The following is a 12,779-nucleotide window of genomic DNA, read 5'->3' on the forward strand; positions in this document are numbered from 1 at the left end:
CTCTTTTCCTCTGCCCTGACACTGTCCACAGGGGTGTTGCTTCTGTTGTTATTCCAGGAAGCATCACGTTATTCTATCATATGCATAATACCATGTGTGTTGATTTGGCCATCAGAGAGTATCTGGTCCCTTATATGCCTCAGATCAGCAGATTCATTATTAGCAAAGACTGGGCAGTGGGTTCAGCCATTGGATCCTTCAAGCTCTGTTATAAACCTCCTCCTCACCCAGAAGGAGCCCACATGATCCAGCGGTGGATTGGATCCCAGCCAGTGCACCACTGGGGAGCAGTGTTCCAAGGCCAGGGAGCTGTCCTTCAGAGTACAGCAGGTGTACAGAGCCACAGGCAATATATGACACTAAGTCTCCCAGAGTTTCCAAAGCTGGGATCTGAGTGGTGCCAGTAGCAGAAACCCTTCTTAATGTCATACCCAATGACTCATCTGTGGAATTCATTGACACTTCCTATCCCTGTATTTTGGGGTGTTATCTGGTTCTAAGTCTTGTTCTATATTAGGTTGCTAGGGCTGGTAGAAGGAAAATAAATCTCAGGGTGGGTGTTGTGGTTCAATGGTTAGACCACTGCTTGGGACACTTGCAATCCCATACTGGAATGTTGGAATGTTGGTTTGAGTGCCAGCTGCTCTGTTTCTGATCCAGCCTCCTGCTAGCTGGGTACCGTGAGATGCAGCTGAGGCCGGCTCACACACCTGGGAGACCTAGATGGAATTCTGGGCTTCTAGTCTGGGGCTGGCTTGGCCCTAGTTGTTGTGGACATTTGGAGATTGAGCCAGTGATAGACTCTTTCTACCCATTTCAAGTAGATGAAAAGAAATTAGAAATACACATTTAAACAGGAAATAGCCCTAAAAACATAGCCACAAGCTGGGTAGCTTAAACAACAGACATGTACAGTCTCACTGTCCTGGAAGTTGAAGTTCTGACTGTGGTCCAGGTGGTCAGCAGGGTGAGTCCCTTCTGTGGGCTGCGAAGCAGAATTTGTTTCCTGGCTCCACCAGCCTCTGGGGACTGCTGGCTCCCTCTGGCATTTCTTTGCTTGTAGATGGCTTGTAGATAAACCAACATGACCTCTGCTTTCAGCTTCATATGATATTCTCCCTCGGCAGTGTGTTTGTATCTAGATTTTTTCTCTCTGTAGATGGATAACAGTCAGAGCGCATAGCATCCAGCCCAATGACTTCAGGGTAACATTATGACCTATTTAAATGCCCCCTCTACACATATAATGTCACACCTTGAAGTCCTCAGTGTTCTGACTTCAATATACAATTTTGGGGAATATACAAATTAATCCATAGCGTGGTAACAAGGTGGGAACAGAGGAGACACTTTGGCCTGGACGTAGGACGGCACTAAGCTATGACTGGGGCTTCTCATGCTCCCCAATCCCATGACAGCCCAGGCAGTAATGACATGAAAGGAGCAGGAAGGGGCATGTCTGGAACCCAGTTCAGTGGTCCCTTTCCTAGTGGTTCTATCTTCCTGGTCAGTCCTGGAATGGATGGATTTATGGGGAAGGAAGTCCAGCAGGAGACCCAGAGAGGATGAAGTGCTGATGGTGAGTCAGAGAAACTTAGCTGGGGAAGAAGGATGAATCTTGACCCAGTTGCTGCAGTGACTGTGAATTTTCTCATAAGTCCTCTTGTCTTGTTTCATATGGGAAAGAGCAACTGGCGACCGGTGACTACCTTGCAAAGAACTGTGGCTGATTGGCACTGGATGTCACACACACACACATGCACACACTATTGGCGATCCGTTGGTAGCACCAGCAAAGGATATACAGGAAGGGCATGTGAGGCCCTGAGTGTATAGACGATCTCCAACCTTCTCGGGTTCCTCAGACATTGTGGTTTCCTGCTGCAATCAATTGACTCTGTGAAGGCTCAGACAGCCCCATCACAAGGGGGTAGGCCATTTGTTGCTCCAGGAAAGCTCCATCTTCCCCTTTACAGAGCTAATACAACTGGTTTTGTGACCCGTATTTCTGGTTTCTTTCATTTGAAGATAATGCCACACTAGAGACGCAGGACCTAGTTTTTCATGCAGCAGGGTTAGAGGATAAGACTGGGGAGTTAAGCCCCAAGAAGGTGGCACCTAAGCAGTGAGGAACAGGAAGTTGAGCTAGGGAGCCAGCTGGGTAGCCAGGTGCTTCTTCCTCTGGTTGTTCCTGGACAAGGTTGCTCCATATACACTGTCCAAAGACATCCTGCTCAGTGCTGCTCCACAAGCTGAGTCTCTCTGTGCCCTGTAGAGTGCAGCCCAGCAAATGCTCAACTTCTATTGTTTTCTATTCTGTCTTACTCCCTTAGAACTGCACAGCCCTCAGACATGCATGGACAATCACTCACTGACTGAGGGTCTGTTTCCTAGGGAACTGGAGCTGGGATGAGCAAGCTGAGCCAGCCTGGATTCCAATGAGTGGCACGCAGATATGATATGTTTATGTCTGGGGGCCATAACATGGCATGACTCTATATGTTTGGGAGGTTCTTTATTTCCCTCCATTTCCCTTCTGCTTCTGACATAAGCCCAAGAAAGACAACTTCCACTCTACCTTTAAAGATAAGGCTCTATGGCGGGGAGGACCCCAGAGTGGAGCAGGTGGACTGGAGGAGGCTTGTATCCCAACCCTGAAGACTCCCGGATCCTCACCAAGGACTATCAGTACGGGCACCAAGGACTACATCCCAACTGCCAAGGAGACCACGGGGAATTGGAGTGCCCTCGGAAGTGGAGAACTCTGAGGTTACAATAAGGAAGCAGGGCACACAGGCAGCTGTTCCCCCTGTAATGTGGCCAGATGGCCCTCACCAGCTGCTTGGCAGATGTGGGAACCTTCCTAGTAGATTCCCAAGTCTTCAAAATTGTGACATATGTTTTCTAAGAGATCTATTTTTATCTACTTGAAACAGCGTGTGAGTATGAGAGGGAAAGAAAGAGATTTTCCACCCTCTGGCTCACTCCCCAAATAGTTGTAACGGCTGCCACTGGCCAGGCTGAAGCCACGAACCCAGAACTCCATGTGGGAGAAGGGGGCCAAGCAGTTGAGCCACCCTTCACTGCTTTCCCAAGTGCACTAGCAGAGAGTTGGATCAAAAGTGGTGCAGCAGGGACTTGAACTGATACTCTGATAAGTGATGCCAGCATTGCAGGCAGAAGCTTAGCTTGTTGAGCCATAACACAGGCTCCATGCCATAACTTGTTTTCCGTATAAATACAAAATCTTGACTATTTAGTCAAACAGCAGAAAATGGACTGAGATGCTAGGTTTTCACATCAATGTGACTGGGATCCTAGTATGTGTCTTTAGGCTGGGGATCTGCGGTAGGGATGCATAGCGTTATGCCTCGGGAGTGGTGACTATCGCCACAGCGACTCCTTGCCGTCACCGCTCCTGGCATTGCTATGGTTGCCATGCAACAGCAGCATCTGGGATTCCCCTGGCAAAGCGCCAGATGGGGCTTCAACCTGAAGACAGCCTAACTGAAATGAGATCAGGCTCTCGTGTTCTGCTAAAAGACTAACCCATGTGGGGCTGGCGCTGTGGTGTAATGGACCACGTGTCCATGGGCCCTCAGATCTCTTACCCTAACTCCCTAGTACTCCACTGGGGATGTTTGGAAGCTGATCATGCTTAGGAAGGTTTTGCCATCTCTTTCTAGAGAGGAGAAAGGTGGCTTGAATATCTCCATTGCTCAGACCACACAAGGCAAATTACAGGGACAATTTTCCCAGCCTGCGTGCACCCCAGGCAGCAGAGACGTGGAGAAGATTCTGGCGGAGCAGGGGAGGTGACATGAATGAGGTGAGCAATATCCAGCGTCACGTCCCAGGTCCCTTCAGAGCACCAGGCCCCTTCAGAGCACCGCAGCCCCAGGCTGGCCTGCCTGCCTGCCTGCCTCCCTCCCTCGTGGGGAGCTTCCTGGTCAGTCCTGGAATGCATGGATTCAGCCGATGGAATTAGACAACAAGGCTTTCATGAGCCACGGACCACTTTTATTGTCGGTAAGAAACAACGACACCTCTGAGATGATCCGCTAGAGAAAAGACCATCAGGTTGTATAAGAAAATATCAAGTACAAAACTGTTAACCAAAAATAAAATAAAAAAGACTGATGGAAAGGTTCTTCCTTTAAGTGCTAGGATTTCGGGGAAAAAATGAAATAAGAATAAGATCTCCTTATACCTAAGAACCTGGCCTCAAACAGATGTGTCCAAGATGCTGGGGACTGCATCCCACCGGGGCCTCAAGACAGAATCCACAGAGGGGTTTTCTCCATCCACCATTATTGTCATGGCCCCAGGTCATGCCAACTCAGCTGCCCTTCAAGTTCTGGAAGCCAGCTGGTCCCAGGGTTCCTTGAAGCGAGGGCAACAGATGGAAACAGTCTCCCCTCTCGCCAAAGTCTCAGGGTGCCATGCTGCCCCCGCCTCTCTCCTTCTGGCTCCCCAGGGCAGCTGTGGCCAGCAGCATCTCACATGTCAGAAGGCACCAAGTCCGGGATCTGCTTGCCTTCTTCAGCCGATTTGCTGGCCAGCTTGTGGGGGGAGAGGGAACAGACAGATGAGCATGCTGGTACTTCAGGAGCATGACTGTGCTGCTTCCTGGGCCTGATCACTGCAGGGAGGTGGGGCGGGTGGGGGAGGGTAGCTACAAAGAGCTGCTTTGACCTTGCGCTTGGCCGGTAATACGGTACGGGGCAGTGGTTCCAGCACTAACTTTGCACAGAGCAGGCATTAAACTTAGCTCTGTGAGCTTGACACAGTCCTTCCCAGCACAGTGGGAAGATCAAACAGGCTAATGCTTGGCAAGTGCTAAGCATGATGTCTGATACATAGTCTGATTGTTACAGCAGCACAGAGCTGACTGGCTGTTACCTTGAGGGCCCTATGTGACACACTGCCTCTTGACCTTGGGCAGACAGGCACGTCACCATGGAAATGGGACTTGGAGTCAGTGCTTGGAAACTAACTTTTAATGTATCCGACTCTGTAATAGAAGTTGAATAGAATGATGCTCCCACAGAGAAGCAAAGCACTTTCAGTCTCCTAAGACGGCTAACTCTTGGGGCTTGAGTGGGAGCGTCTCTGGCAGGGTAGACAAGGACCGGTCACCTACCGCTTGTGAGGTCTCGGGCCCCCGCATGCCTTCCCAGCTGGGGCTCATTTCTAGCTAGAGGGGCCTCAATGCATTCTGGGCATTACCGGACAGTGTCCCGGAACTCAAGGTTCCCTGATCGTGTTAACTTGGGAATGACCATGTAGACACATATATGCACAACCAAGCACACAGTGCACGCAGTACTCACGGTGCGCACACACACAGTGAACACACACACACACACACACACACACAGTGCACGCACACCAACTGCACATGCACTCTCATTTTCTGTTTCCCCACATCCTCCTGCTTTTCCACCTGTTCTGTGTCCTCACCATTGTCTTGAAGAACTGGTTGACTTTCTTCCTTTTGAGTGTCTTCTTGTCGCCCTCTGAGAAATGGAGGAAGGTCTGGCTGAGGCGTGGTGATGTGCTGGCTTCGTCCAGCCCCGGCACTCCAGCCACGGAGAGCGTGAGAGCTGGAAGGAGAATGGAGATGAGGACATGAGGGGGTGGGGAGGAGGCCGTGCCCATAGCACCCAGGATGACTTGGGGGAAGTAGAAGGGAGGCGGGCAGGGGGCAGAGCCAGCCTCCACATCACATAGTGTGTGTGCCAAGCAGAGGCGGGAGGACTGTTTGCTACCATGCCAGGGGGAGTTGAAGCTGTCCTCCCTGGCGAGGCTTGCCAACCTCACAGCAGCGGCTCTGCCTCCTGGCATCTGGTCAAAGTTCTGTCCAAGAGCATCTGGAATGGAAACCTGAGGGCTGAGTTGGGGGCGATGTCTCCTTACTACCTAGGGCCTGACTCGGGGATTACAGGGCCCTGGCTCCAGGGTGAACTTGCTCTTCCTTTCCATCCAAAGACCAACAACCTGCTACTCTTCTCTCAGCCATGGCAGAGGACAGTGGGGAGACAGTCTCCCATTTGGCATTGCCTGGAGCAGAGGTGGGCTTGCTCACTGATGACAGTCCCAGCCTGGAGCCAGAGAGAACTGAAAATCCAGCAACCCCTCTGACTGTCTAGATTCTCATTGTGAAACAGCAGTAAGGGGTCAGGGCAGTGGCATAGCAGGTAAAGCGCAGCTGCCTGCAATGCCCACATCCCCTATGAGTGTCAGGCTGGAGTTCCAGCTGCACTCCAGCTCCCTGTGTACACACTTGGAAAAAGCAGAAGAAAGTGCTCACATGTCTGGGTCCCTGGCACCCATGTGAAGACACAGATGAAACTCCTGGCTTTGGTCTGGCACAGCATTGATATTGTGGTCACGTGAGGCTCTCTCTCTGTCTCCCTCTCTCTGCATTTCTGACTTTTGCATAAATAAAGTGGATCTTTAGACAAAACAAAACAACAGCACTAAGAACATGGAGCTGCAGGGCTGTGAGAAGGGAACAGCTTGCACTGGCTCAGACACCACAGCCGTGCCTGCACAGGGGAGCTGCCTGCACAGCACAGCTCAGCCCTTCTCAGGGCCTTGCTTCTGACCTCTGCTATCTTGCAGCCAGTGACAAGCAGGAGCCTGACATCCCTGGTGCCTCAGTTTCCTCATCCATACAATGGGCAAACAACTTTATCCGGTTCATACAAATGCGCTGTGATGTAGGCGAAGCAATGAAGGAGTGGCAGTTAGGACAGGGCCTGGTACCAGCTGGTCCTTAGCAATGACCCTTAGCAACGACAGGTGTCTTTGCAGTGAGTCGCCTGCCCACTGCACTGGGGCCACAGCAACTCTGCCTGGCCCTTGGCAGCTAGAGTCTGGGTGGAGCAGGAAGCCAGGAGGACTGGCAACTCTCAGCTGTGCCAGGCCCCTGTTAGGACCCCAGGGTCCCTACTGTGTGCATTTGCAAGAGTCGCTGTGTCTGGGAACCTCCACACCGCAGCAGGAATGTGTCAGGGGAGGGATCCGGGGAACATTTCCATACCAGATCCTCCACAGTGGGTTGGCAATTTCTGCGAGTCCAAGGACGACTTCCAAGGAGCCGCAGGCTGGATGAACATACCAGCGCAGGCTTCTGGCCTGGGGCGGTCCTGGATGACAGACACTGTAGTGCCACATACGGGACAAAGGCAGTAAATTTGTCCCAAGCCCCAGAAGAGCTGGTGGGGGAACTTTGCCAAGTGGGGGGTGATGGTAATGAGAATAGACTATGGACATGGAGAGCAGAGCCCCGAGCACCCAGGATGGCTGGCCCTCTCTGCTGTGCGACATGGTCCCCACCCATCCTCCTCCTGCTGGGCTGGTGGCCCGTACTTCCCCATGCAGGTGGGGGCAGAGCACTTACCTGGGATGGTGGGCATGGACTGGCTGGCGAAGCTCATCTGGGACAGGACAGATGCTCTGGGGGGGACAGTTGTGTGCTCCGAGAGGTTTGTATCACTCATGAACTCATGCTTCCTGGAGAGCTGCATGAATACAAACACACACACACACACACACACACCATGGAGGCTTAGAGATGGGACCTGTAAGGTTGAGAACAAAGACTTGGGCTGGATTCTATATACCCAGCTCTGTTTGTATCTGTTTTGCTTTAGGTATTCCACGCCCACTAGCCATGTATGGTTGTACAGCTTGCACACCATACAACTCCAGGGAGTGGTGATGGGACGTTAATTCAGACTGTCACGTAAATGGTGCTCCTCAGAATTGCAAGATGCAGAAAACATTTCTATCATTTTCCTTCCTACACATAAGTGGCTTCCAGGGTCCACTGGACCACCTCAAACACTCCAGCAGGCACATGACCTTGCACCTGGCATCCCTCCCTTGCCAGGAAAGTCCATCTCTCCTCTCCCTTCTGGGTTTCCAGACCATTCCTACCAAATATTACTTCTAAGGGTGACACTAGGTTTGAAGCCAGGGCTGCCTGATCCCCAGTCTCATTATTCTCATGGTTATTGGTGACCAACACTTAAGCTCTCAAAGCCAGGGTGGTGAGCTTTTCATCTCTGCACTGCCCCCTGGGCTCCTGGTGCACAGCGGGAGCTCAGTGCTGCCTTGGACGCCAGAGGGTGGAAAGGGCCCGCTAGGCAGGACTGTGGCACGGCAAGTTATTCTGCTGCTTAAGATGCCCACACTCCGTAGCAGAGTGCTGGTTTCTGCCCCAGCTGCTCCACTTCCACCCAACTGCATGCTAATGTGCCTGGGAAGACAGTGCAGGATGGTCCAAGTCCTCCCACCTGTGTGGGAGGCCCAGATGGAGTTGTGGGTTGCTGGCTTGGAGCTGGTCCAGCCCTGGGTATTCTGACGATCTGGGGAATGAACCAGCAAATGTCTTCCATGTCCTTCCCTCTATCTGATGCTCTGCTCGTCAAACAAACAAATATATCCTGGGTCTGAGGACAGAAAAATGCATAGCCCAGTATCGGGTGGGCTGCCATTCTCTTCCATGGCTGACAAGATCCTTGTCCCTAGCCATGCAAAGTCCTTTGCGATGGCGAAAAGACACACAAAGGCCCTGGAGTCTGATCATCTGAGTTCAAGTCCCAGATCTGCTGTGTCCCGGACATCTCAGCTGCATGGGCACCGTGGGCACAGGCTACCCCTCTCTGCTCTCTGCATGCTGCCCCATGGCACCCACTACCCCACGGAAGCAAGGTTGTGGGACAGCCTGGGTGCCACGCCTGGCTGTGTGTGGGGAGGCGACCCGCTCACCCGCTTCAGTTCCGACTCAGCCACTGCCTTCTCGTCCGCGAACACTACGCTGCTCCTCTTCGACCTCTTCTTGGAGCGCCGTAGCTTGACCTCGGGCAGAGTGCTCCCTGGGGAAATGGGCTCATCCTGCTCCGCCCTAGGAGTTTTGGGCGCTGTCAGCTCCAGGTCAAAGCTGAAGAGCGAGAGGTACAGTGTTGGGAACTGCAGCTCAGGCTGCCTTGTAGCTGCCACGCAGAGACCACTGGGCACTCAAAGGAACCTTCCTGCTCTCTGAGCTATCACTGGCAAGGTGGCTCGGCCCACCTGGTGGCAAACTTATAGTGCTCACATTTGGAAATGCAGAGTGACAGGAGATTAAAAGGGACATGTCATAAAAAAAAAAAGATGTTCATTAGGATATAGCACTGGATGAAATATGGAATTGGGTTCAAATCCAGGCACTGCCACTTCTTAGTTGAATGAGTCTGGATAAATTACTCAAATGTTCCAAACCATCCTTCCTTCTTTGGGGAGTGGTGGGTTTCTGTAGCCACCACGGAGAATGGCCATGAGATGAGGTTTGAGGGAGCATTAGCACATTTGCAAAGTGATGAGAGCTGCTTATTTGAGTTGGGCCTAGTGCAGCCATGGGACGTCCAGCAATGTAGAAGGTGGAGAAGGCAGGGAGGACCCCGATAGATGTGTGGGTGAGGGTAGAAGGAATTGAGATGGGACATCTCATCTCCGTTGAGGGAGCTTCCTGGGGAGGGAATTGCTCTTGGCAGGGGTGAGAAGATTCCAGATGAATGCAGGGATGACGAACAGCTGGCTCTGAGACCACTGGCCTGGGAGCCTGAGACCTGCAGGTGAGTTCTGCTGGGTCCTCAGAAAAAAGCTTCCTCTAGCTGTATGAATCACCAGTGTTCCTTGAAAAGATGTACCGGGCACAGCAGCTTGTGGGGTCTTGGCAAGGGTTTAGTGACACTGTGGATGGGGGAAAGGCTTTGAAGCAGAAATGGATTAAGACGAGGTAGAAGGAGGCTGCTGGAGAAGAAACAGGAGGAGGGAGGTGTTTTAGGCTTCAGACCAGGGAGGCTGCCTGGGCAACAGGGACTGACCTCTCAGAGGTAGCCTTGCTGGGCGTGCTGCAGTCAGAATTCATGGAAGCCAGAGAAATGATTGACATCTGCCTGTAGGAGCGCAGCATGGACCTGGGCCTGCCCACGCGCCTGTCGTCGAAGTCAGGCTGTGGGTGGAAAAACGGTGAGATTAGTGGTGGAGCTTGGGTCACCTGGCCTCAGCTCTCCTATTGCCAGGCTCTGCTCCTGGGTCAGATGGCACAGGGAGGCTAAGCAGGGCACCTGGCTCAGGCCAGGGCCTTTTTGCAGAGCAAAGAAACCTGCCCAGTGTTTGTTCCTGGTCCTGGGAGGTTATTTCTAAGTCTTTGGAATGCCCCATGGATATCAGGGTCTGGACTGCACAAGTCCTTCCTCTTCTGAAGCAATCGGTTTTTCTGGGTACCCCCTGCCTCATTTCACCCTCTTCCGGTTCTAGGGACCACCATACCATCTCTCTGACGCCATACTCCTTCTCCACCTTCACTTTCAGGTTCTTGAAGCATTCCTCCATTCGGTCGTGGAAGGGCCGCAGGTTTTCTGACACCCTTTTCTCATGGATCTTAATCCCAGCTCCCAGGAAGGGGATCTGGAAGAAACAGCAAGTGATGAGCCAAGGTTTGATTAGAACCCAGCCCAACAAATTGGCTTAGATCAAGTCAGAATTCATTGACAGTGCCACACATAGGGCACCCTGTTGGAGAACTATATCCTTGGGGCTTGCTCTGAGGAGGGAGCAAGACCTTCAACTGTCCCTAGAAGGGTTGGTTCCTCCCACCCCATTACAGTCCACCCTGGGGAAACCTTTTCTTTGCAGAAATCAGTTGAGGTACAGGATGCAGGGAAAGAGGGAATGTTCGAAGCTGGGAGACAGGGGAAGAGTTAAGAAGCCAAGGAGGAGTGGCCCCAGCCTCATTTTAAATCAGGGCTGTCCAATGAAACTTCACATGGATCTGGAAAGCGATGAATGTGTTCAAACCATAAAGTCAATCAACAAACGACTTTTAGAATGTGACATGAAAACCTTAGGAAGATGAGGAACGAGGGGAGGAAGGGTGCGAGGGTGCTGAAGTCTCACTCATCCACACAGGGAGTCGGTGAATACTGCCCACATGGGAAGATACTTCGGGGAGGCAGCAGAGCTGGGAAGGTCAGTTGTGTGGCCCCAGGGAAACAGCCACGGATGGAAAGGAAAAAAGCATGGGTTATTTGGAGGAGATATGTGACACTTCCATGAAGGTGACACAGACATTTCTACCTCTTTTTGGAGGTCTCCCTGAAACAACAGGTGCAAGAGACAGTGAAATCTTATAAGAACCCCAGAGATAGCTGTGTTCTGGTGGGTGGAGAATGGAAACGGTCCTTTCAGGGCCCAGGAGGGAGATGGCAACAGAAGTGGCTCATCAGCCCCTAGGAAGCCAGGAGGGCCTCAGTGGTTACAGGTACCAGGTACCATCAAAACGATGGGGTGAGGCGAGTCGAGGGGCTGAACCCAGAGGAATGGACTCAACTCCCGCCCGAGGAGCAGTTGGATCACCAGGTGCCCATCACTTCACTGTGTAGCCAAGTGTTACACAGAGCTCAACTCTAGTGTAACTAGTATAAGATGCAAGAGGCTCAGGTCCAGGGCATGAGAATGGTTGAGATGAGGAGCCAGACTGGAAATAAGGGGTTGAAGGGAAAGTTTGTGCAAAGATAGTGAGATTTTTACTTCCTAATTCCTGCATTTCCAGCAGCATAGCAACAGCTGAGATTATCTTCCTGTAACATAATGGGAAAGATCTACGTTGATACAGATGTTTGTGGTCCATTCAGTTATTCCAGAGCCAAGCCATTTAGCTGCCAAGGCCCTGTCTCCTGTGCACAAATTTCTACTTAGCCTCACTCTTAACTATGCGGGGACTACTAAGAATCACCAGAACATGGAGGAAAAGTCTCCAATACGAGAGACAAAGGCAGCAGCCAACAGATTAAAAAAAAAAAAGTAGAGGAGGAAAAAACACAAAGGAATGAATGTGCATGCTTGCAAGAAACAGAATGCACAGTGCCAAACAAAATATTATTTTTTTAAATTTAATGAATATTCAAACAAAAGAGATTCTCTATTCATAAGAAAAAGGCAACACTGAAGGATGACAATGGGAATATCACATTTAAAAAGAAGTTGGATACAATGCATGTTGCAAACAGAGACATTTATCGCTTTAGTTTTACGTATTAGAAAAGACATAAAATTGATGAACCATTTTTCTCAAATTATTAGCACAATTACATTTAAAAAGATTTAAAGCAAATTAAACCCAAAGAGAGCAAAAGGAAGAAACAAGAAAAGTAGACACGAGTGAAAAGGAAAACAAACCCAATAGGACAACAACAAAGTCATCAGCTGAGTCTTTGGAAAGACAGAACAATGATAACAATAAAAGTACTGACCACGTAAACACAGAATGCATCAATGCAAACACTGGAACTGAAAAGTGTTGCTACAGGAAGCACAAACATCAGAAACGATCATACAAGGCTATATAAAAACGTTTATGACACTACATGCAGTGCCTAGATACAATGAACAAATCGCTAGAAAAACAGTTTACTAAGAAGATATAAATGGAATGTGAAACCTGACAATTCTTAAAGAAATAAATGCACATTTTAAAACACTTCTGACATATATAGCTTCACTGACCAATTAAATTCTAGCAAACATTTAGAGATAAACAAACACCAACTACATAAAAACTTCTCCAAACCATGAGCAGTGTCTTAATCACTTCAGCAAATGCCCACTGCTAGAGATTTCTTTTTTACTTATCTTTTATTTGAAAGACGGAATTTCAGAGAGAAGGAAACACAGAGAGACACAGAGAGAGAGATCTTCTATTTGTTGATTCACTCCCAAATGGC

At 50.4% G+C, this 12,779-nt stretch overlaps 1 protein-coding gene across 2 annotated transcripts in view; it reads right to left on the reverse strand.

Annotated features, from left to right (window-relative positions):
* The window catches only part of DOCK2 (dedicator of cytokinesis 2), a 526,535-nt gene that overhangs the window by 114,802 nt on the left and 398,954 nt on the right, over nucleotides 1-12,779 (reverse strand). The window contains exons 47-52 of one of the 2 annotated variants that reach the window (XM_058677931.1): nucleotides 10,327-10,464; nucleotides 9,879-10,006; nucleotides 8,782-8,953; nucleotides 7,409-7,529; nucleotides 5,464-5,606; nucleotides 3,999-4,562 (exon numbers count right to left, since the gene is read on the reverse strand). In XM_058677931.1, coding sequence (XP_058533914.1) covers nucleotides 4,500-4,562; nucleotides 5,464-5,606; nucleotides 7,409-7,529; nucleotides 8,782-8,953; nucleotides 9,879-10,006; nucleotides 10,327-10,464 — 765 coding nt within the window. In that variant the 3' untranslated portion in view covers nucleotides 3,999-4,499. Of the gene's footprint in view, nucleotides 1-3,998; nucleotides 4,563-5,463; nucleotides 5,607-7,408; nucleotides 7,530-8,781; nucleotides 8,954-9,878; nucleotides 10,007-10,326; nucleotides 10,465-12,779 lie in introns of those variants that run through there. The other variant, XR_009247240.1, reaches the window with a different exon arrangement.

Source organism: Ochotona princeps, chromosome 19 (assembly GCF_030435755.1).
Source record: "Ochotona princeps isolate mOchPri1 chromosome 19, mOchPri1.hap1, whole genome shotgun sequence".
Classification (NCBI taxonomy): Eukaryota; Metazoa; Chordata; class Mammalia; order Lagomorpha; family Ochotonidae; genus Ochotona; species Ochotona princeps.